At 39.3% G+C, this 26391-nt stretch overlaps 1 protein-coding gene across 1 annotated transcript in view; it reads left to right on the forward strand.

Moving 5' to 3' along the window:
• The window catches only part of SYT9 (synaptotagmin 9), a 170976-nt gene that overhangs the window by 38155 nt on the left and 106430 nt on the right, over positions 1-26391 (forward strand). Inside the window, exons 2-3 of the mRNA XM_063095326.1 lie at positions 6348-6699; positions 16042-16588. Of these exons, the coding sequence (XP_062951396.1) occupies positions 6348-6699; positions 16042-16588 (899 nt within the window). The remainder of the gene's footprint in view (positions 1-6347; positions 6700-16041; positions 16589-26391) is intronic.

Below are 26391 nucleotides of genomic sequence, written 5' to 3' on the forward strand. Positions count from 1 at the left end.
AATTCTCTTGACTAATAGTTCCTAAAGGGCAAGGAGCTTTGAAAACAAACCAGGGGAAGTTTGGAACACACCCAATATCAGGTGTTCTGTTATAAGCAATAGAAATGGATTAATACATCACCCAAGACCTATCAGGGATCAACATTTTCCCCCTACCAAAACATATTTTATTTTTACTTTCCATTAGGAAATTACCAAACATATTCAAAAGCAGAGTGTGTTAGTCCCTTTCTGTTGCTTGTAACAAAATACCTGGAACTGGGTAATTTGAAAGAAAAAAAAATTTATTGCTTACAGTTTTGGAGGCTGGGAAGTCCACAGTCCAGGACACATAACTGGTGAGGTGACTCTACAGCAATGCAGGTTGTCACATTGCAAGAGTGATGGAGCAGAGAGAGAGAGAGAGGGAGAGAGACTCTCATGTGTTCTCCTTTTAAAGTCCTCAGAGTCACCATGACCACCATTATTAATTTGTTCATTAGCGTATGGTCCTCAGAATCCAATCACCTCTTCAAGGCCCCACATTTCAAGTACCATAGTAGGATTTCCCTCAACAGTTACAGTGGGTGTTAAGCTTCAGTGAGGTTTTTTTTTTTTTTTTGAGGGGGATATTCAATCTACAGCATAGAGAGAATAATATAATAAACTCCACATACCCAAAACTCAGTTTCAACAATTATCAACTCACAGTCAATGTTATTTCGTCTATAATTTGAAGCAAATTCTAGACATCATATCATTTGAATATTCCCATATACATCTATGAAACATAACCACAATACGATGATTATACCTCAAAGTAATTAACAGTCATAATATCATTACATTTCCAATTCAGATTTTCCTAGTCTCATCAATGTTTATTAACTGCATGGTATTTTAGATGCTTAATCATGTAACTGCTCAGGCTGGTCTGGTTCCTCTCTAGCCCTGTAGTTCAGCTCCCAGGCTGGAACTTCCTTCCACTGGTCTTCTGAATTGACTGCAATTTTTCTTTACACTGTTTCTTCTTTTGTCTCATTTTAATCTCCTGCATTCTTCTTCAAGTAACTTCCTATGATAGATGCATGATAGGTAGTCTTTCTGATTTCTTGCAGGTCTAAAAATGCCTTTTTCAGCCCTCACACTTCATTTATAGCATGTCTGGGTATAGAATGCTAAGTTGAACATAAGCTTTTTCACAGAAGTTTGCAGACATTACTTCACTATCTGCTCTTTCTGATGAGAAGTGTGATGCCAGTATAGTTTTAATTTCTTTATGTCCTTATTATAAGTTTTGTGATTTTCTGCAATCTTCATGTTTTGAAATTTCACAATAAAGCACCTAAGGTAGTTTTATTTTATTATAGGTGCTCAGTGGACCCCTATCAATTTGTTCTTCAGTTCTAAGGAATTTTAAAGTCTGTTTAATTATTTTTACCTTCATTTTCTGTCTTCACCTTGTAGAAAACTTAAATGTTAGACCTCTTTGATGAATACTCTACATCTTATTTTTTTTTTACTTATATTTTCTGAATGTTTTGGGGGAGCCACATTCAGGTAGATATTCCTTGACTTTATCTTCCCTTGAGTTTTTCTTTTGTTTCAGCAATCGTGTTATTTTACTTCTAGCTCAGATGGGATCTCGAGGGTGTCTTTCTCTGGTTATTGCTGCTGCCATGATTCTCACTGTTAGCTGCTATTTTATAAATCTCAGTCCATGAATTAATTTGCCTCTTGCATTGATTTGTTTCGTGTCAGGGGCCATTTATTCTGAGGGCTTTCTTACCCTCTTTTGAGCTGATGATTTGCCCCATTTGTCCCATGCCTTTTCTTTTGTTGTCTGTTCATGTGTTCTTCCTGGATCTTCACAGTTTAGGGGGGTGACTAATGTTTCCATCCATATGAGTATGGATGCTCAAGCTTTTCACTTGTTGGCCAATAATAGTTGCCATTCCAAAACAAGTCTGCTTCTTTTAGGCTTGCAGGAATCCCCTAGATTTATAGGTGTCCAGCTTGAATGTCTGCTGGACCCAGAGGTCATGGTGTATTGTATCCGGTTGCTGCAGAACCTCATGTCCTATGGCTAGAGCTAACAGCCAGTAGAAGAGGTTTCTGACAAGCAGGCCTGATGCAGGGCATTCTCACATCTTCCCTGGGAATGAAGCACTCCATGGTAGCTCTGGGTACAGTTTCATGCAGTCACTTCCAAAGCAACAGCACTTCCAGGGATCTGGTTCAGAGGTGGTTTGCCATTTGCCTCCTTTCATTCCTGAATGATCATCCTGGTTATTACCTTGATCCTTGGACAGAATGACCAATTATGCTGTTCCTATTCTTGAGAAAAATTATCCCATAATTATTTGTTAATATCACTATTTTTAAAATTTTTATAATGAAATATATTAAATTCCAAAGAGCATATATAGTGAATATGTATAGTTTAAAGATTAATAATAAAACAAATGGTTGTGTACCTACTACCTAACTTAAGAAATAACTTCTCTCCTAAATAAGCTCTTTTGTGATTCTAAGCTGACTCTCCAGACTCTCCCTTTTCCAAGGTCATGGGTCTGAGGTGGGGAGTATGGCCTTAGTGACTTCAATGTAGTTTTCTAGCACTTCTTTCTGAAAAAAGAGAAAAAAGTACAAATGTAGTGTCTACAGGGCACACTGGGCTGTTTGGAAACAGAAGTTCAGATGATTATGCTTATTGGCTGGTGTGGCTGTGCAGGTCACCTTGGTTCCCCGGCCCACTGCTAACTCAAATGGTACCTTTGTGTGAATAAGAAAAAGTCACACTCCCCATTTGCCAGAAATATTTTGTCATAGCTATATGCACAAAAAAATATAATGGCTATGAATGTGCCTAGTTCCCCCTAGAGTTTACAGCCACAATCCACACAACTGTAATTCAAGAAAGAGGTAGCAGATGACTACAGGGCTCCTCAGGTGGGCTTCATCATTTATTGAATGCCTACTATGTGCCAGGCACTCTTAGATTCTTGGCATTCAGAGTTGGGATGGTCAAGATCTCTGCTCTCAAGGAACCCCATGACTGGATTCTGAGAAAGTTGTTTTGTAAGTGCAGGATCTGGCAGTCAACTAACAAGCTGGAGGTGTTCTTGAGCTGGGTCAAGGGTCCAATGGTTGCTAGTAAAAGTGAGCTAAGACTTAAATTTATTTAGAACCATTTCTGTGCCATGTGAATCCCGAGAGGTCAGGTTGCACTAAGCCAGTGAGTTCAGAGCTCAGGTGGGATTCTTAAGTCCATGGTGTCTCTGTGTCATAGTTTTACCTGGTCAATTCTGGTTTAAGTACCTTATCACCATGTAGTTATTAATATAACACCTTTATCTTCTTAAAAGTGACCCAGCTTTGGACAGTAAATTATATGGTCATGTATATTAGTTAACTTTTTTTGACATTGCAACAAATCCCTCCAAAATCTTAGTGACTTAAGACACCAGATATTTAAGTTTTGTTAATGGATCTGTGGATCAGCTGCAGCTCTGCTACAGGCTGTTAGTCATGTTTAGTTTTACTCCTCATTCTGGATTTTGGGCCAATTCCACAAGTCTTTTTATTATGGCACCCAGGCTAGAAGATCAACTCTTACTTGAGAGCTCTTCTTCTCATGCAGAAGGTGGGAGCCCAAGGGTCCCCTGGTCTAAGGTGGCATGGGTATATCTACTCATATTTCATTGGCTACAGCAAGTCATATGGCCAAGACCAACATCAGGAAACTGGGATTTATACTCCTCCCTTGGAGGGGAGAGCTGCGGTAGGGGAGAGTGAATATTTGGTGACTAATAATACAGCCATCACATCACGCTTGCAAACCCTAATGCCTCCCAGTGTGCCCCTCCTCCAGCCCATGCTGGTGTTTTCCAAGTGCTGCCTCTGTCAGGACAGAGCTGAAATGATTAACAGGACATGGGGAAGGAGTTTTGACTCCATTTGGAGTACAGGGTATTAAAGGATTTTACCACTGTGTGGAGCCTGTTTTGTTTTTAGATTCTATTGGAGTGGGGATCGATGTTTGCTATGGCAGTGTGATTAACTGGGACAGAGTCTCCTCTTTCCCTGTGTCCCCAGCACTACCCTTATCATAGTGGTCTACACTAACAAATGTTCCACTCTGCTGTGCAAGCTGTCAAAGCCAAGTGGAGCCTGGGCTCAAGGCACGGTTTCCCCACCTCATGTGGGGATCTGTGAGGTGTGGTTTCTAGCACCTTATACTTTGCCCCCTCTGACTCCACTCTCTGTACCCAAACCTTGCCCTTGTTGCTCTGCACCTGGGATTTTTAATTTTTATTTTCTTTCAGGGACACTTCATTTTCCTCTGTTAAGTGATCAGCACTGATTGGCTTTTCCTCTAAAACAATTCCAGAAATTCCCCAGAGTTGTTGGTTTGCTGGTGAATGGATGATGCCCTTCCTTGTTTTCCATTGCTTATCCCGTCTGAGTGGGACTAGAACAGACAAAAGTGAAAAAGATTTGAGCTCAGTTACCCATATTGAAACTGGAACCCCAGTGCTTTCAAACAGAGATATAATATTATTTTACCAAAAGGGCAAAGATTGATGGGGAGGCATAAAGGAGATACGTCAGATCCATCACCAGCCCTGGCAGCTGGCTTGCTCTCAAGAGCAATTTTTCATGGAGGAACAGTTTTATTATTTCATGAGAATGATCAAGTACCTTCAGAGTCATGTTGAAAAGCACAGGGATGGTACTTGGTCAGCTTGACTCTGTAGGTGAGTGACGCGCAGGAGGGGTTCCCATGCATGCCTCAGCAGAAAAGCAACTTGTCACAGATCATAGAATCTTGATACTGCTGTGCATAGTTCAAATTGTGAGTACTGAATGACATTAATTTCTAATTTTCTCCTGCATTGGAATATGAATCTATGAAGATATGGAGTGTGTCTGTCATGTTCCCTATTGTATCTCTAGAGCTTAGCACAGTACCTGGCACATAGAGGAATTCAGAAAACTCTGGTTGAAGCAATGCAAATATTAATGATGGAAAGTAGATTCTCCCCAAAATTTGGGGAGAATCCTTGGGACTCCTGAGTGTAGTGGAGCATAGTAAGGACAGGTAGGGGTGTCCTTTAAAGTAAGGAGCTTACAGCCACTGTAGTGCCAGAAATGAGTTCAGGTTGATGCTTCAGCCTCCCAGACTCTACTGTGGTGGTGGTAGTGGTAGTGAAGCCTGCAGGTGCTTGGGCTCTGTCTGTCAGTCTCTGTCCACAGCCATTGGATGCTGCTCTGCCACGGACCCTTGCCGAGGCCATGGGGCCATGGGCCATGTGGTAGATGCTGTCATTACGCACCATACCCCCTCACCCTGACCACTTCTGTGCATACCTGTCAACCTCCAGTGAAGCCTCTGCATTGATTTCATGTGGGATTCGTCTGGCACTGAAGCTCACTTTGCTCACCTGTGCTGCTGGTTGGAAATGTTAGGGATTGAATGCCCTTTGAGAACTGCCCTCAAATCAGTGGCTACAGGGAGTTGATGTATAAATAGCCAGGTACTTTATACCTTGGGTGGGGTAACTCAGAGGTATATGGAGCCTACCCAGTAGGCTTAAGCTCTCATCCCCCACTGTGGTAACTGGTTGATAATACACCCTTGAATGGCCACAGTCTATGGATCACTTTCCCCACTTGCCCTCCGTGTGTTTCCTTCACCTTCTAGATAAACCACTTGCCCTCGAATACTTATCTCAGGGTCTGCTGCTGGGAAAACCCAAACTACGACAGCCTGTCCTGGGTTCTGAGGGCCTGACCACTGAATGGTGGCTATTCTTGAGGTCACAAAATCCACAGAGGACTTGAGCTTCATTTTGCTGAGACCCTTAAATGTTAATAGCAAAAAATAGAAAAAGAAAAGTATTCTAGTTTCATTTGTTTTAAAAAGTTGTGACTTAAACAATCCCCAAGTTATATTATACAGCTCTCTGAGATGACAAAGGAATGTTTAAGGATGGTTGAAACTGTCCTGCTCAAGAAACATTAATGATTTGTACTGCCTGTGGGATAGGGTCTTATCTGACTTGCCGGACATGCCTAGTCACCCTGAATATACTGTTCCTTGCTGTTGCAGGCTGCTTATTATCTCTAGATAACAGCCTGCATGTTATGTTACCTCCTCTGTGCGTTTTCTCACTGGCCCTCTGGTTTATGTCTGAATCCTCATTGACAGTGCTCTAGAACCAGGTGAGTCAGAAGCATCCCCAGGCCAGCCTTCCACAGCCGGCTCCTGAGGGCTGAGTGGCTGAGAGTCATTCAGCTGCCTGCACAGAAGGTGGGCATGGGAGGAGCAATCAAACTGAACTTTGATCTTTGTTTCTTTGCAGATATCTCAGTGAGCCTGCTGACCCTTGTGGTTACTGCCTGTGGTCTTGCTCTGTTTGGCGTGTCTCTCTTCGTGTCCTGGAAACTCTGCTGGGTTCCGTGGCGAGAACGAGGCCTGCTCTCTGGTGGCAAAGACAACAACCGGGAGCCTCTTAACTACACAGACACAGAGACCAATGAGCAGGACAACAGTGAGGACTTCCTAGATCCTCCCACCCCCTGCCCTGACTCCTCCATGAAGATCAGCCACACATCCCCTGACATTCCCCTCTCCACCCAGGCGGGGGTCCAGGAGAACTGTGCCCATGGTGTCCGCGTGCAGCGCCAAGTTACAGAGCCAACCTCGTCGGCTCGGTCAGTAACACCCCCTTCCTTTCTGAATGCAAGGCAAAGACCACTCCATTCCCCTCTCTTGGCATCAATAGCATTGCGTGGCCAAGGAGCCTGAAACTTTTTAGATGTCTGTTTGGTATCAGAGACATGAATATAGAAAAACTTCATGCTTCCTATGCTTGACATCTGCTTAGTTTTTCGTAAAAATAGTAGTTAACATTGTTAAGACTTAACCATGTGTCAAATACTATATAAAAACTTTAATGCATTATTTTATTATAGTTTACAACTTTGCATGAGATAGATACTATTATTTTCATTTTACAGTAGAAAAAACTCAAGTCAAAGAGATGAAGTAACAAACTCATATATTAGTGAGCACCTAGGTCAGGATTTGAACCCTCGTTTAACCAACACCAGAACCTAAGCTCTTAGCCACTATTCCCTGCTGCCCTCCCAGTGCTATAAAATTTACTCACTATGCCTCTGACCTAGCATAGTGTTCACAGACTCCTCAGACTCTGCAATGTGGAGTCCATCTCCAGCCTTTGCAAGGCCTACAGAATACCCAGGGCTAGGGTCACATTCTCTCCATTGTCTGGATACTTTGTGCTCTTAAGCAGTAGAAAAATAATATACTGCAGGGATAAAAAGCATGGACTCTGGGGTCAAATGAACCGGCTTTACTTATATGTGTGACATTGGACACATTACTTAACCTTCATATGTTTCCATTTCCTTTTCCATAAAAGAGGAATAGTACTAGTTCCAACTTATAGGTGGTTTTAAAAATGAAATGATAACATGTGCTTTGCACAGGTCTCCAACTAATAAGTGCTCCAAAACTTGAGCTGCCATTTTGCTTTTACTATCACTATCATCATCATCATTGAGACAGGGCTCTCCCAAGACTCATATGTTGCACAAAAGTGAGTTTGAGGCTAAACAGCCAGTTCTATTACTGGATATAAAAACCAATTTTTAGTAAGAGATTTCAGGAAAAGTGACTCAGTAAGCAGCTTTCTTTAAAATGAAAATATTTGCTTGAGCAATAGCCAGACAAATAACATGTGCTTTTATTTGGAAAGTACAAGCACAATTTGAGGGTATTTTTTAAAAAAATCTTTTTTATTTTTTCTCTGGAAGCAGAAATACAATTTTAACTTTTTTTATGTTAATAAAGTTTATCCTAGAGGCTCTGCTCATTCACATTAAGTGGGATGGAATATGACAGTTTATAATTTCATTTTTTCAGAAACCTATTTTAGCATCATTTCCAATTCTGAATCAAAGAGCTAAATCTAAGTATTCCTCTGTGAGGAAATGGGTGGTTGTTTGCCATTTGATTTATAAGAAATCTCAGATTTTGTCACTATGATTTCTCTTCAGGTTTAAGACTTACATATAACTAGAGCTCTGTTTGATGCTGTCATGGAATTCATGCAGTTGTGCAGACTCATAACTCATAATAAAATCATTTCAGTCCTTCAATAAATAGAACCTCCCAGATAGAGTTTCTATTGAAATTGTCTCCTATTCTGTTCTACTCTACATGTAATTTTTCTGGTGAGAATTCTCTCAATATAAGGTGATAGTACTGTGTTTTAAATAGATTTGATATGAGGACTCTGCCTTAATTCTAATAAACTGATAGCAATAATATCACCATAATTATGAAAATATTCTAGAAAAATGTATAAATACTCTGCATATCAAGGAATATAATTCATTTTTAAAAACCCTGTTATCTTCACCACTGATTTGTGGAAATTGGATAAGAGGAAAAAAATAATAAAAGAGGACAGCAAAGGCATTATTCCTGTATATAATGCATTTAACATTCAGATTTATTTTAGTTTGGGAGGCATGCAATTAAATGATCTTCTCTGGTGGCAAAAATCAGGTTTAGTAATATCTGAATTACAATAAGAAAACTAAACTCTTTCCAGCTGCATTTGACCTACTATTGACAGTTCGCATCTTTATTCATTTAAAATATTCACACCTAAATTACTACTGACCTCGTTTTACAGGTTCCATCTTTAAATACATATCTTTGTCTCATGGTATCACCATAATAAGAATAATGTATGGTCTTCTAATCCTTTAGGGATTGTGTTGCATTATAAGAAAACACACGCACACACACACACCTTTTACTGACAAAATGGAAAAAATGAATGAAATTTCCTTCATGCTCCAAAACATTTTTAACATTCTTTTTTAAGTAACATTTTTGATACCATATTTGGGGAGGGGCAGGGTACTCCTTGCTGAGATGGCTTTAAGTAATAGTCTGCATTTCCAGTTATTTTTTCTCCCATCTTTCTCATTATGTTCTTTACTTTCTCACTGCTGTCACTTTCTTACTGTGTCCACCCTGCAGCCACTGTCACTTGTCCCAGGGCTCCTAGGACACCTGCTTGGCCCAGTGCACACAGACATAGACTCCCATTTATAAAGGCATCCTTGCTATCATTGTGATTGGCATAGCTTCTGCCACAGCATTTACATTGTAAATCTCAACTTCACCTGGCCTCTTCAGCTTGGATATGCTTTGCTCACACCAATGATTTTTGGAAATATCCTAAAGATGAGCTTTGTCTTATCTTCTAAGAATGTTTCTGGTCATGACTTTCTGTTGTTTTTCCAAGAGCAAGCATGTTAAGATTCTGTGTCTAGTTAGCTCAGTTACTATTAGAACCATCCCAAATTCTTGATTCTTTTCTATTTTGATGAAATCCCTTTTGTATAATTACCTAATATGCTGGGGATATGTATATTTTAATTTTTCTCAGAATTTTTCAATACCAGAGCTTTATAAAGGTGTCTCCTCCAAATATATGAAAATTCCTGTGTCTCCAAATTAGAAGGACCATTGAAAGGTCATTAATCCATTTCCTGATTCAAGTCCCAAGATGAAAGTTCTTCCTGGTTTTTTAAGCCTTCTCAAATTTCTTATGTAACTCTTTGCTTTTACGAAAATTTCAATTACCATACCACAAACTCCTTATCAGGTCTATTAAGGTCCTGTATGATATTGCCAGTCTGCTCCTAAAGCCTCACCTCCTGGCCAGGGTAACCATGGTGCACAACCCCAGAGGACACTGTTAACATGGACTCAATAGGGGCCTTTACCTGGAAAAGACTCACTGTACCCCAGCTACACCAGCCTCTCTTAGTTCCTTCAATATCCCAAGTCCTTTCCTGCCTTGAGACCTTCACACATGCTCTTCCCTTAGGCAGGAATGCTTTTTCTTTTTCTTTGCCCTTCCCAGCTCCTTTGCAGCCTTAATGTCCTAACTAAATTGCGACCTCCTCAGAAAGGTCTTCCTGACCACCCTATCTGAAGTACGTGTTCTGTCCTCCACTTCCTTCCACTCTTAATTCTCTCTCATGTTGCCTTGTTTTCACTCCTTCATGGGATTAAACTCTATTTCTAAGTGGTTATTTGTTTAGTTATTGCCTGTACTCTGTTCTAGACTAAGAGTTCTGTGAGCTTTGAGACCACATCTGTTTTGTTTCTCCTTAGCCCCTAGTGCAGGCCGTGGCACGTAGCAGAATTTTTACCATGAATGCCTGACGAATATATTGGTCAATATTGGGCCACTTTTCTTTTGTTCTTCTGACTTTTCAGAAGAACAAAAGAAATAAACTGAGCAGGGTCTGTAATGGTGGGAGGCCGGTGGAAGGCCTCCCGTTCACGAAGAGCCTCACATCTAGACTTTACACCTTATCTCTGAATTAGGCAATGCATAGAGTCACAGAAATACACCCACAGACCTGAAAGAAGATAATCATCACACTTTAAATTTGGGTCCCATTACTGGTCACAACTCCAGTGAGTGGTACACAAAAATGAAATGTTGTAATTACTCCATGAGTAGCCATTTCTATTAACTTATATTTTTGTGTATTGAGAGCAATGGTTAGATGTAAACATCTGAAATATAATAATTTTTGAATTGCTTTTTTAGTTATTTATTCAGGTTTTAATAAACTGAGAACTTCAAAAACGGGACTTGCCTAGATCTGTCTCAATTTCCATGAGACCCAGAAATTAGATGTAAATGTGTATTTTCTCTACTGAGATTTAATTATCAGAAACTGTTATGTCCATGGAATTTATGTATTTACCATAGACACATGCGTTAAGCATCTGCTATGTGCAAAATTCTATGTTAGTTGCTGGTATTAAAGAGAAAAAAAGATATAACCCTGCCTTCAAAAGGCCCACAAGAGGAGCACCAGTAACACACATTGAAGTGCTCAAATTATTCTTTCGAAGATTAATCTGGAAATAATGCATAAGATGAGTGGGACAGGGATGAAGACTGGATACGGGGGCTGGCTCAGACCTGTAAAGATGAGGGCCTAAACTTGACTGGGAGCAACGGGAATGGAAAGAGACATAGGATGTGAGCTACTTTGGAGAAAGTGCGGGTGGACCAAGGCTCATCTTGGTTATGGGGAATAAAGTATTTGAAGGTGACACATGGGTGTCAAGCCTATTTAACTTGGGAGGGGGTGGGAAGAAGCGGGTCGTGCTTCTGTGTATCTAACTGCACTTGATCACACATCTCCACTGGACCCCAGGCCTGATGCCCACACTCCATTATCTCACTCATCCTAGAAGCCCCTGAATCCCAGGCCAAGAAAGCCTCACATCCCCACTTCCTCCTGCCCTTACAGTCTGTTAACTGCATCTGTCCCTGCCCAGGACTTCTTCTTCTGTGTCTGCCTGTGATTCAGGACAGCCAGCTCTCTGATCTGCATCACCAGGGGAGTTTTGAAGAAGGAAAACGGAGTCCTGTCTTCAATCTTTCCATACTTCCCTGCCTTCATTTGAACATAGGAAAGAAACAAGTGATGATTCTGAAACCACAACTTGCTTCTCTCTTTCTTCTCCTGGGACCCTGAAGCCTGGTTGACATTGGTGCTACAGAACCAGGGAAAGGATAGGTCAGGTTCCACGTCTGAGATGGGGGTCACTGAGGTGAGGGGACATAGATGAGTGTGCTCTTGTCCATGGTTGCACAGGAAACTCAGAGATGGAAGGGATGCTGGGGATTCTGAGCACTGGCTCTTATAGAGTCTGGAGTGGAAGATGCAGTGGGCATATGTGAGCAACTCCAGAGCAAGCTGCTGGGGCAGAAGAGCTGGAGGTTCCATCCTGCTGGAGAACTGGGACCAAGATGAAAATTTAATCAATTCCTTACTGAAGTCTACAGCATCAGCTTGGAGGCAGATAATAATGAGGCCAAGTTAAGTAGGCAGGCCCAGCTTGGGTACCTTCTCCTCCAACAATTTCTCAAGCCAGAGGTCTTTCTTCCTCCCTCTCTGCTTTCAGGGCTGTGTAACCTCTGGTCAGTGTTTACCTCCTGTGCCCAGCTTTAGTTACTGTGGGACTATCTCATCACCTGCCTGTCCAGTCATTTCCTTCCAGGCAGTGACTACGTTTTACCTCTCTGCGCCTTCCACCCCTCTTGACACCATGCTTTGCACATTCAAACTTGTTGAATTGCAGTAATATCCTCTTTCTTAAGGTCTAGTAGGCATAGTTAGCTTTTCGATTGATGGTTCAGGGACTGAGACTGGAGCTGGGACTGGTTAGTTCACATTTGACAAAAGGAGAGAAGGAAAAATCCCTTTGCCTCCGAGTTCCTGCCCTTTCCTGATCCATGGCTGCAACTCAGCACAAAGCTCAGATTTTGTCAGGCATGGAAGTATGTTTTTGAGTTTGTTATGGGAAATCCGTTTAACAAATTTTGTTCATTATCTTTGCTTTTTGTCTTTCTAATTTTATTTTTAATATTTTCTTTCTTCTTTCACATGTCTCCCAATCTCTCCTCTTTTTTAAAAAAAATTATTGTTTATGCATATTCATGGGGTACAAAGGTGACCATCACCACTTGTGCCCAAGATGTGGTGGCCAGATCAATACTATCAGCATGCCCATTACCACAAATTGCAATTATTCCCTGTGTTCATTATCTTTGAACTCAAGCTTTCTTCAGGTTCAACCACCAATCTTCCAATTCAAGTCTGGGGTAGCCAAGTCCAATCTTTGAGTTCTCTTGCTTTTCTCTTCCATGGCAGGAAAACAGCCTCTGCCTGCCCTGTGAGAGAATGGGGAATGGAGGAAGTGGAATCCCATCCCCAGCAGCCAGCTTCTCAGAGACAGCATTAGGGTGTGACTCATTTACAGAGGAGACCATCTCTCAACTTTCCTTCTCACACCTGTCTTTGAGGTCTACTTCTTCCTCTTTCCATTCATTGTGCACCTTAAGTCCTGAGGACACCAAAATACAGGACGACCTAGACTTAGAGGACTGACCACATCAGACACAGTTTCCTCCTTGCCACGCTAACTCAATGTCATAATTGATGCCACTTGGTGGCATTAAAATCCTAGATCCTTGCTCTGGGGAACATCTCAGTTACCGCCATCAAAGAACATCTCCAGCAACAATTTAGAACCACCTTATCTGGGGTGGGAGAGCTCAGGCTGTAACACTCTGTTCTTTCCTCCCTGTTGCTTTGAACATGCCTTTTCTTCCCACTTCCATTTGAGCAGCCTATGGGAGCCATGGAATATTGATTTACCATTTCCTCCACCTCATCTCTCCTTCATGTCCCTGGGGCAGCCTCCCTGCTCTACTTTGTCATTTCTCAGCACCCCAGAGCTCCAGAGGTTATGCAGGGAGATTATGAGTTACCCTGCTTCTCTAGCTGTTCTGTGCTTCTCTATTCTAATGCCCCCCCTCCCAACTCCAGTAAGTTCTATCTCCCTCCTGAAAGGAAATTGAAAGCGATAGAAAGGGAGCCCCAGGGAGTAAGAACTGTCATGCCTTGTTATAGTCTTTGCTATCTGCCTTAAGCCGCTACCTTACAGTTAGATTCAACTGTTTTCCCAGTTGTAAGTGTGTTTCTGAATGGGGGAACAATGGGAATGAAATTTTGCATGATTAATTATCATGTAAAACTTTTGGGTAGATAATAGTATTCATACCTGTGACTGATTTTTAAGAAGAATCAATTGTATTGGAGTTTTGAATGGGAGGCTTCCTGAACAGTTGGGCTCTCAAGGAGTGGGATCTTGTTTTGGTCTTTGAAGTACAAATCTCTCCACAATGCCCTCCCCATCCCACCTCCTCTACCCACTGGCAATCCATTGTGGTTAGAAAGAGCAGAGCATGTAGGACTAATGTCCCTTCAGATTTCCTGTCTAAGAAAATGTACATGTAAAACAGAACATGTTTTATTGCTAAGTAGCCAAATCCATGTATTTTAAATTAAAGTTTAAATTTACATGGTAGGTTTGATCTTACAAACAAGGGTAAAGACAAAATGTTGCTTTGATGAATGTAAAGCCAGTATTCAAAAGACTCAAAGGTACATTGTCATGCACAGAGAGTCTTCTGGGCAGTCACCTGGGAGGAAAAGTGGTAGCACAATGGCAGGGCCTGGGGCTGGGTGTAGACACAGGATTGTTGTTCCATCACAGACTCCAGTCTGGAGAAGGCTCATCCAGTGGGTCTTGAGGGTGCACTTTTATTATGTAAGCAGAAACTGTAACTAGACAGCACCCAGAATGATCTATATTAGTCCCACTAGTTAGTCCCACTAACTAGTCCCCACCCAGAATGGTGGGAACTGACTCAGGACTAAAGTATGGACCTTTTTTGAATCTAGCCTGCAAAGAAAAGTCAATAACAGAGGGAGACAGAGCTGGCAGCAGCCCTTTCTGGCCTCTGCGTAGGGAAGGCGACTTGCTGCTCCTTGTCAGTCCTTTCTGCCCACAGAGTCCAATAGAGTGAGACGGAAGCTCTGTTCTAGCACCATGCTAGCTCCATTTCTGGACAATGGAATGACCTGGCTGTATGAGCACAGGGAGCCAGTTTTAGGTCCTTAACAGCATCTCCTGGCCTACCCTCACCCTCTGCCAAAAATCATAAGATACAGAGAAGCCTTAAGATTGTGGATTCCTCTGTAAGAAATTAGATCTCACATAGCAACTTTCAGACCACATAGTTTTTGCCCCTGTGGAAATGTTTGTGACTTGCATATATCTGCTTGTGGTAGACTTTGTTGGGTGTGACAGGTACAGGTGACAACTCTGTGACAATACTCTTATTGCACCACATGGGTGATTAGTGATCAGGAGGCTATTTTAGGATGAAGAAGAATGTTCCACTGTGACAACATCTGTGATGACAAGGGAGAATAATTTCAAACGTGTTTTGAGGTCTATTAATCCCATTTTCAATCTTTATTTCATAAAGTAGTCTCAAGAAAGGAGAAGAAGAGAAATTCAAATGTTTACTCTGCCTCTCCAACTATTTACTGATTCCTCAGAGACAGCCCAGCTATTCTCTTTTACCCTCTAATGGAGACACTATTTTAATAAAGGTTATTGAGAGATCGCATACAATACAATATAATGACTCAGAACTCTAAGCTGAGAACAAACAAAAGTAACCTTAAAAACAACTTTGTATGTAATAACTACTCTCGACTTGTGAGGACCCACACAGATAAGACAGTTTTTAAAAGGAATTTTAGTGAAACTTCCAACCCAAACCAATAAGCTTACAGAGTTAAGAGTAGACTACATTAGCAAATATTTAATTTGCAAATAACAGTATCTAACATTCTAACCGAATCCCTATGTGCATTTATAGTAGCTCACTTTTAACTTTTGTGCTATTTGTGTTTATTTCAGGATTAAAACCTTTCCTGCTGATCTCTAGTCACCCATGTGGTACAACGAAAGCACAGTCCCAGCACTGTCACTTGCACCTGTTGGAGTCAGCACAATCCATGGCAAACAGAGACATCCCCATCACAGACATTTTCACATGAACACAAACTGTGTTTTGTAATGAAATTATTTGATCTGAACCAGCAAGACTTCACATCCTTATTAAGCTATAAGCTAGTGACAGGAGATTCTATGTAGTTTAGAGAAAGATTTGTTCTTCTTAAGACAACACTTAGCTAACTTCTTCAATTTCGGGATATTATATATAAAGGTGAATAATTTCATTTTTTAGAGCACTGTGTACAATTTTGCATTCCACCAATTGAATAAGCTTCTTTAATTAGAAAGTGCCTTAAACCTTTAAAGCTCCAAGGTACATGTTAGTAGTTCATCTCCTGATATCAAGCCTCAATTTTGAGCTTCAGGCCTTAGAGAGCAGCTTACTCACATTGATGAGCGTTTTGAATTTAGGCCTAAAAAAGCCTAGAGATCTAAGCTCTTAAGAGAACATAACAGTCTACCTACATCCCAGGCACAAGTTTCTGAAAGTCCATAGCTAATGAGGTTATAACTTTGCTCTCTCTTGCTCTTCATTCAAGGCATAATTCAATCCGCAGACAACTCAACCTGTCAAACCCGGACTTCAACATCCAACAGCTTCAAAAACAGGAGCAGTTGACTGGAATTGGCAGAATTAAACCAGAGTTATACAAGCAGAGGTCATTGGATAATGATGATGGGAGACGGAGTAACAGCAAAGCTTGTGGGAGACTGAACTTCATTTTAAAGTATGACTGTGACTTAGAGCAACTCATCGTAAAGATTCACAAAGCTGTCAATTTGCCTGCCAAGGACTTCTCTGGAACTTCAGATCCTTATGTCAAGATCTATTTGCTTCCTGATCGGAAAACAAAACACCAGACTAAAGTTCACAGAAAGACCCTGAATCCTGTGTTTGATGAAGTTTTTTTATTTCCGGTTCCCTACAATGATCTTGAAGCACGGAAGCTTCACTTCTCTGTGTATGACTTTGACAGGTTCTCTCGCCATGATTTGATTGGCCAAGTGGTGGTGGATCACTTCTTAGACTTGGCTGATTTCCCCAGGGAGTGCATCCTTTGGAAGGATATTGAATATGTCATCAATGTGAGTCCAGCTATTTTTCATTTTTTCAGGGTGGGGGGAGGCTTCATGGTTTGCATGGGAACAGATTGCTAACATTATTTTATTTTGGGGGCAAAGTATAAAATTCTACATATAGCTGTTATTTTAGAACCTTTTTGTAACTTTCCAGAAATACCTCTTTAACAATATTCATTTTGAAATTTCCAAGGATTATTCATGAAAACAATATTAAAAAATAACATACTCTCTTTTCTGCTTTCTGATTCTTAGCTGTTCCCTAATAGACGGCAGATATTATCTGTCCTCCTTACCACACTTTCTTTAGAGCTTTCTTAGGCTGTTCGTGCTAAATGGATCCTGTCATCCTATTAACTGTAGACCGCTGCTAAGAGACCATTGCCTGGCTCTGAGAGCATTAAGTCCTTATCTATGTTCTCAAGTTGACTCAATAGCATTTCCCGTGATCAGAACTTCATTTTTAACCCTAGAAGTAGAAGTGGTTGAGAAGAGTTGGCACTGCATTTTTAAATGTAAAATTCACAGAATCAAAGTTACATGGAGGTAAGTCTGAAAAGAAACTATAGGTAATGGCAAAACTAGTCTATAGAAGGTCAGATCCAATTTAGAGCTCAGGAGAGGAGACAGAGGTGCTATGTAGTGGTACCATGTATCCTCGTTCACATTTTAAACGTAAGATTGCAGAAGTGATATTTTTATTCCATCAATATCCTTTTCACTATCCTGCAGAGGTATATTGACATTCTAGAAATAGAAAGGGAAAAGACTTTCTTAGGTAACTCTGATATTTTAAAGCTGCTTATTTCTTTCACCTGTCTAAGTTCCCTGAGACAAATTTGTTAGCTCACCTTCTTGAACATGAGCCCTTCTGAGGCCAGCATAGCTCTTTTTCTCTTCCTTGGCATTCAGAGGGACTGAGCACCACCACCCTTACTCAGCTCAGACACGGGTCAAGCTTAAGTCTGGAGCCTGTTTAGTGAAAGACTCTCACTCTGCTCAGGAAGAAGACACACAAAATATCTGTCCAATGGCCAAATATCCACACTAGTTCTCTCCCATCCTTAGCCACATTTACAGATTGAGGACTCACCTGCACTTTAGCTGCTCTGTGGGACACCTTCTCTTCACATGCCACAAAGTTCCTGTGCTAGTTTTGTCCTGCTATTCAGATAAGTGAAATGTAGCATGGGGTTCTGCTGGCTTTGTCATAATCATGAAGAGAGAAAAGAAGCAGCTGAGGAAGGTGTGGATAACAGCAGCTGATGAAACTAAGGTGATTTGGGATATTGGGGAGTGAACAGACCTCTTCATCTGTTAATATATGTAAACCCAAAAATGGATGCTGGGGAAGCAAGGATTGTCTCCTAAATCTTAATTGCCAAAATCAGGAGGCAGCCTGAGAAGCTTTAGAAACAAAATGGGCAGGCTGCTTATGCTAAGGTATGAATGGCCCAAGAATTAATCCTTTCACTAGGGCGTTACCAAGTCTTCTTGGGTATTGTATTAGTCCGTTTGTTTTGCTGTAACAGAATACCTGAGACTGGGTAATTTATAAAGAACAGAGGTTTATTTGGCTTATGATTCTGGGACAGCTGCATCTGGCACGGGCCTCAGGCTGCTTCTGCTCATGGCGGAAAGCGGCAGGCAGCTGGTGGGTCCAAGCAGATCACATGGCGAGAGGAAGCAAGAGAGAGAGAGAGGGGAAGTGCCAGGGTCTTGTAAACAATCAGCTCTCACGGGAACTAATAGAGGGAGAACTCACTCATTAATCCCCCCACCTAGGGAGAGCACTAATCCATTCGTGAGGGATCCACCCCCATGACTGAACAGCTTCCAGCCCTGCCACATTGGGGATCAGATTTCCACATGAGTTTTGGTGGGGACAACACATCCAGACTCTATCAGGTATCAAAGTTGAGACCCTTTCTACTGCAGTGATGAGCCTTGGATTTATGTCTGATCTCAAGATTTGATAGGTCACACCAACTAGTGAGACATCAATTTATGTTTTTTGACAAATGGATTCCATAGACCAGCTGGTGTGGTTATCAGAAAGCTCAGTGGGGATCCTGCAGTGAGGTACCTTCTGGAGACTTTGTGGAGGAACGACACTGAGTGCACTGTGGCTGTTAAAGATCTGGGTAAAGCTGATCCCTGGTAGAAACATCTTCAAGAGTAGGTTCAGGCTGCAGGGACCTTTTGGTCCTAAGATCACTGCTATTTCAGCGCTCCTAGGACTGAGTTTTCTGCTGGAAAATCCTGAATTTTCATAGAGTTGAAGAGAATATGAAATTATTGATCAAGGCCGAAAACAGGTAAGGCTAAAGACCTCAAAATTCTCAGTTGTTTTCTCTGGCAAACAGTAAATCTTCTGATCATTGGTCTAGGCCTTTGCATAGCCGGCAAGAGAGAGTAGGTCCTCTATGGAATTACAGATTATTTCATTAGCTGCCATATATTTCTTTAAATTCCATTTTTAAAAGTCTTATTTGGGGCTTTTTTGACTGTGACATTGTACAAAGACTGAACATAAAGATCTGAGATTCACTAAGGTTCCATTTTTATAATATAACATGTATACAATACAGTGTGCATAGTGTACATGTACAGATTAATGAAGGAATAATTAAATGAATAAGTATGAACCCAACACTCAGCTGAAAAATAGAACGTTACTAGTACTTTTGCTGACCCTTAGATTGTCCTCCTTCATCACATTCTCTTTCAGTCCTCTCCTGACAAGAGGAAACCGCTATCCAGAATTTAATAAGAGTACTTGAAAAAGTCATGGAAAGATTTGTAGGCCAGCCCGTGGCTCACTCGGTAGAGTGCGGTGCTGATAACACCAAGGCCGCGGGTTCAGATCCTATATAGGGATGGCCGGTTTGCTCACTGGCTGAGCGTGGTGCTGACAACACCAAGCCAAGGGTTGAGATCCCCTTACCGGTCATCTTTAAAAAAAAAAAAAAAAGATTTGTAATATATTTTAATTCTGTTTCCAAGAACTTTTTGAAGTATCCTTGTATTTGTATTGTGACATATAGTCATGCATCACTTAATAACAGGGATATGTTCTGAGTAATGTGTTATTAGGCGATTTCATGGTTGTGGGAACATCATAGAGTGTACGTACACAAACCTTGATGGTATAGCCTACTGCACATCTAGGGTATATGGTATAGTCTATGGCTTCTACGTTACAAATCTATACTGCGTGTTACTGTACTGAATACTGTAGGCAATTGTAATATCATGGTAAGTTTTTGTATATCTAAACATATTTAAACATAGAAAAGGTTATGTGTTGCACCATGATGTTACCATGGCTATGACATCACTAAGTGATAGGAATTTTTCAGCTCCATTATAATCTTATGAGACCATCACTGTATGTGTGGTCTGTTGATGACCAAATGCCATTATACAGTGCATGACTGTGCAAGTAAGACAATATAGGTTTTGATTTTGTCGGTTTCTGCTTTTTGTAGCTCTTCTTTGACTTGATTTTTTTCAGTCAATATTGATTATGGCATTTAACAATAGAGATGAATAGAGCTGTGGTACATGCATTTTTCACTGATGTATAGTATTCCACTGCATTAGTATATGACAAATTAGCATTCTTATATTGATGAAATTTAGGTTCTTACTAATTTTTTGTGATTCTGAATAATACTGCAGAAAACATTTTTGTACACATCTCCTGGTTTACATATGCAATAATTTCTTTAGGGTATATCTCTGGTAGTGGTAAAGTATACAACTTTTCTAGGTAGTCACAAGGTCTTTTCCACAGTGGATGTACAAATTGATCCTCCCACTGGTGAGATGCGACTGTTCCTAATGCTCCACTTTCTCACCAACTCTTACAGTTGTTGTGGACTGATTAACATGTGTGTGTGCATGTATGTAAAATGGTATATAATTGGTATTTCCTTGGTTGTTAAGGTTAGCCATCTTTCCCTATGTTATTGGTCATTCATGTTTCCTTTCTTGTGAAAGATTTGTTCAGCTTTTTTTCCTATGGTTTTCTTTTCTTTATTGACTCATATATGTTCTTTATGTAGTCTAGATGCAAATTTTTTGTTTGTTATGTTATTGCAAACATCATCCCTTTAGGACTGTCTTTGTATTCACTTTATGGTGTTTTTTGATAAATAGAAATTCTTATGTTTAATGTAGTAAAACATATCAATATCAGTATTTCCATTGTAAGTAGAACTTTTGTGTCTTATTTTAGAAATCCTTTCTTGTCCTATGTCATGAAAATATTTCTCCTATATTTTTTACCAGAAGTTTGAAAATTTTTACTTTCCCAATTATGATTTTAGTACACCCAGAATGGAATTTTTTGTATAGTGTAATATTGGCATCCTGTATTAGTCAGCTGGGGTGCCATAACAAAATACAATAGGGTGGGTGGCTTGAACAACAGACATTTGTCTCTCCCAGTTCTGGAGGCTGAGAAGTCCAAGATCAAGGTGCCGGCAGATTCAGTTCTTGGTGGGGCTTTCTTCCTGGTTTGCCATCTTGCTGCATCCTCACATGGTGGACGGAGTCAGAGCTCCAGTTTCTCTTCCTCTTTTTATCGGGACCTGTATTGAGAGATGCACCCTCATGACCTTATTTAAACCTAATTACCTTCAAAAAGCCCCACCTCCAAATATCATCACATTGAGGGTTAGGGCTTTAACATATGAATTTTGGGAGAATACAAATATTCAGTCCATAACACATTCACATTTATTTTTCCATATAGATAAACAGTTTTCCAGCATATTTTCCCAGTAATATGCAGTGTATTCTCCATATATTATATAAATATATAAGTATCTTATATAATTTATGAATTATATAAGTGTCTTATAAATACTATAAGATAAATTATATAAATATCTTATTTAATTTCCATATATGAAGAGTATGTTTTTGGATTCTCTTTTCCAGTCATTGTTCTATTTGACTATCTCTACCAATATCACAATTTGGAAATTACTATTATTCTGTGATAAGCCTGAATATCTAAAAGAGCAAACTATCCAGACTCCTTCATCTTTACTTCAGTCTTGACTAATACTTGGCTTTTCTCATAAATTTAAGAATTAAATTGTCAAGTTAAACAAAAATTCTTTCTGCTATTTGTTTGGACTTTTATGAAGTCTATAGATTAACTTAGGGAAATTTTATAACTTTTGTTATGTTAAGTCTTCCTATTCATGACCATGGTGTATCTCTCAATTTATTTCTTTAAATTTTTTCATTCAAGGCTTATAATTTTCTAAATATGAGGATATTTTACATGTCTCTCATTAGGTTTATTGCGAGGTACCTTAATTTTTGTTATTTTAAGTGGTGTCTTTTCTAAAATTGCATTTTATAACTGCTGCTGCTGTATAGTTTCAATTTTGTATATTTATCTTCTATATGGCAATCTTGTAAAATTCTTATTAATTCTTAAAATTTGATTGCAGATTCTTTATAGTTTTCTTTGTAGATAATAAGTCATCTGTGAATTATGATAATTTGGTTTGTTTCTTTCTAATCAATACACCTTTAATTCTTTTTATTGTTTTTATTTAGTGCAGTCTGGGATTTCCTATACAATGCTGAGTAATAATGATGGTATTAGGCATCCTTGACTTGTTCCTTAAATGAAATGTCTTTACATTTCCACAGAATGTGTTTTTGCTATATTTTGTGGATGCCTTTATCATAATAAGAATGTATTCCTCTATTCCTAGTTGACTAAGACTTCTTATTACAAACAGTTGTTATTTTCTCAAGTGCTATGATCCTGTGAGGTTTCCCCCCCTATTGTGGTCAGTTGTATTCACCAGTTTTCTAATTTTGAGCCAATCTTGTATTCCTAAAATGATCCAAACTGGCCTTGATATGTTACCTTTTCTATATATTGCTGAGTTCAGTTTGCTAATTTTTCATTTAGCATTTTTTTGCATCTATGCTGATGACGCATGTCATTTACTTTCTTGTATTATCCTTGTATGGTTTGCAATCATAATAATTCTTGCTTTCTGAAGTTGAAGGATTATTTCGGATACCTCCCTTTTGTTTGTGCTCAGTACACCTGGAGGCTTTGGGTTTTTTGTTTGTTTCTTTAATCTTTCTTCATTTTTTAAAAAATTGAAACAGAATTGTTTATACATATTTATGGGGTACAGAGTTGAATATTAATACCTGTGTACAATGTGTGATGATGAAATCAGGATAATTAGCACGTTCTTCAAACTGAAAAGAACTCCCTTAGTTCAGACAATTAGGAAGGAAGAAGAGTGAGGTCAAGATATTTATTCCCCTATTTCTTGTGTTACCCACAGCCTGGCAATAACCTTCAGTTGAAAACAACTCCTGAACATGTCTTTATTCTGCTGTTATTCTTAGATGACTGTTTTTGTGGGTATAAAAATTTGGGAGTGTAAAACTGCAAGTTATTTTGATTTTGGGCATTGTAAATCTGTCATTCCATTGTCTTCTGACCTCAAACTGCTTTTGAGAAGTCAGCATGTAATCTAAGATTTGTTCCTTTCTATCTAATTTTTTTTTCTTTTTTTTCTTACTACTTTCAGGATCTTGCTTTTCTCTTTAGTGTTCTGTAGTTTAAGTATAATATTTCTAAATGGGCATTGCTTTTCATTTACTCTCATTGATATTTATTGGGATTCCAGAATTGCTTTCTTTTAACCATTCTAGGAACTTCTCAGCAATTTACTTCTTTCCAGTTTTAGAAGTATTATTTGATGTGTTTCCAATTTGCCTAATATATTTTACAGTTTCTTTTTTTTTTAAAATACTTTCCTTAAAATTTTTCTTTCTTTTTTTATTCAAGCTTTCTCTTTTTTTATTTTTTAAATTTTACTTGTCAATATACATTGTAGTTGATTTTCATGCCCCTTTTCCCATTCCTCTCCACCCCCTCCCTCCACCCCCCCCCCCAAATCATATCTGTTCACTTGACTTAAATAGTTAAAGTAATTTTTGTGGTTATTCTGTCTTCCTCCCCCCACCTTGATTTGTTTGTGTATTTATTTATTTATTTTTAGCTCCCACAAATAAGTGAGAACATGTGGTATTTCTCTTTCTGTGCCTGACTTGTTTCACTTAATATGATTTTCTCTAAGTCCATCCATGTTGTTGCAAATGGTAGTATTTTTTTCTTTATTATACCAAAATCAACTCAAAATGGATTAAAGAATTAAATATACATCCTGAAACAATAAAACTCGTTAAAGAAAACATAGGGGAAACACTCCAGGAAGTAGGAATGGGTACAGACTTCATGAATAGGACCCAAAAAGCACAGGCAGCTATAGGAAAAATAAACAAATGGGATTATGTCAAGCTAAAAAGCTTCTGCACAGCAAAAGAAGCAATCAACAGAGTAAAAGACAACCAACAGAGTGGGAGAAAATATTTGCAAAATATACATCTGACAAAGGATTAATATCCAGAATATATAAGGAACTCAAACAACTTTACAGCAAAAAAACAAAAACCCAATTAAAAAATGGGCAAAGGAGCTGAATAGGCATTTCTCAAAGGAAGATATACGAATGGCCAACAGACACATGAAAAAATGCTCAACCTCACTCAGCATCTGGGAAATGCAAATCAAGACCACTTTGAGATACCGTCTCACTCTAGTTAGGTTGGCTAATATCCAAAAGACTGAGAATGATAAATGCTGGAGAGGTTGCAGAGAAAAAGGAACTCTCATACACTGTTGGTGGGGCTGCAAAATAGTGCATCCTTTATGGAAAATGGTGTGGAGGTTCCTCAAACAATTACATATAGATCTACCGTATGACCCAGCTATTCCACTATTGGGAATATACCCAGAGGAATGGAAATCATCATGCTGAAGGTATACCTGTACTCCAGTGCTTATTGCAGCACTATTTACAATAACCAAGAGTTGGAACCAGCCCAAATGTGCATCATCTGATGACTGGATAAGGAAAATGTGGTATATCTAAAATTTTTCTTTAAAATTCCTTTTTTTATTTTTATAATTCCATTCATAGTTATTCTTATAATTCCATTCATAGTTATTTTTATATTTTGTTACTCATAACTCCAATAACTGTCATCTCTGGAGCTCTGATTCTTTTGTTTGGCATTTCCATTGTCTCTAACCCATCATGCTTTGTTGCCTATTGTATTTAGTGATTTGTGACTGTGAGCTCATTTAGCTTGGAACTTTGTCAGCAGAAATTTTCAAGGCCTGGGTTTAAAGTGCATTCATTCAAAGATGAGTGGTGATTGCTTCTACATAGTGCCCAGATAAACTGCCAACATGGAAATACTTTTTTTAAAACTGAAATATGATTGATTGTACATATCTGTGGGGAACCATGTTGAATATCAACACCTGTATGCAATATGTGATACTCAAATCAATATAATTAGTATATTCGAATTTGCAAAATGTAGTCATTTTTTGTGGCCCTTTACCAATTTCTCACTTAATCCTCATCCCGCCCCCCCTTTTCCACCTCTGGTGGCCTCAGTTTTGTACTCTCCTTTTGAAAGTTCAACATATTATTGTGATTGTTGTATCTTTCTTTCTTTTTTTAAATTTTTAAATTTTTATTTGTTTATTTCTTTATTTTTTTACATGAGTGAGGATATGCAGTCTTTCTCTTTCTATGCTAGCTAGCTTATTTGACTTAATGTAATTTTCTCTAAGTTCATTCATGATGCTGCAAATGGCAGAATATCATTCTTTTTTGTGGCAGAGTAGTATGTATTCTCTTGTGTATATATACCACATTTTCCTTATCCAGTCATCCATCAATTGACATTTAGGCTGTTTCCAACTCTTGGCTGTTATAAATAGAGCTGCAATAAACATGAGAGTACAGGTATCCCTTTGACACAATGATTTCCATTCCTTTGGGGATATACCCAGCAGTGGGATTGCTTGATCATATGGCAGTTCTATCTGTAGTTGTTTGAGGAACCTCCATACTATTTTCCATAATGGCTGCAACAATTTACAGTCCCACCAACAGTGTTGGAGGGTTCCTCGTTTCTCTCATCCTTGCCAACATTTGTTATTCTCTGCCTTTTTAGTAATAGTCAGTTTAACTGGGGTGAGATGTTATCTCAGTGTGGATTTTGATTTGCATTTCCCTGATGCTTAGTGATGCTGTGAATTTTTCATGTGTCTGTTGGCCATTTGTATGTCTCCCTAAAAAGGATTTTGTAACCCAGTATTTTTACCTGGAGGAGTTTCTGTGAACATTCACTCTACTGCTGTAAACACTCTGCTGTCTCGCTCAAAGCCTGTTCATGAAAGCTGTTTTTACTTATGCTAACTGAATGGTAATCTGTATTATATGTTTACCTTGCAATTGAATAGTTGGAAAAAAGATTTAGAGGTCCTGCTTTCTAAATCTTCATTTAGCAGATAAAACTGAGGTGGAAGGCCATTAGGAGATTCAATCAAGGCTACATAGCTGAGTAATGGCCAAGCAGGAGATAGGACTAAGGTTTTTAACAGCCAATTCAGTCTGCTCATAAAAAAAAGTGGCTCATAATTATTATATATGCTGGTTTACTTCTCTTTTTCCTCTTTACCTGGTTAACTCCTATTAAACTCTCAGATTGCAGCTTAAATGCCACCTCCTCAGAGATCTCTTTTCTGAGCCCTGAACTAGGATAGGCTTTTCTAGTGTGTGCTTCCATGACACTCTACTTGATACTTAATAAGCACTTGCTGAATAAAATGAAGCTCCTTATGAGGGGCTAATTTGGTGAGGCTCTAGGGACTGATTTGGTTGGGGAGT

Source organism: Cynocephalus volans, chromosome 4, assembly GCF_027409185.1.
Source record: "Cynocephalus volans isolate mCynVol1 chromosome 4, mCynVol1.pri, whole genome shotgun sequence".
Classification (NCBI taxonomy): Eukaryota; Metazoa; Chordata; class Mammalia; order Dermoptera; family Cynocephalidae; genus Cynocephalus; species Cynocephalus volans.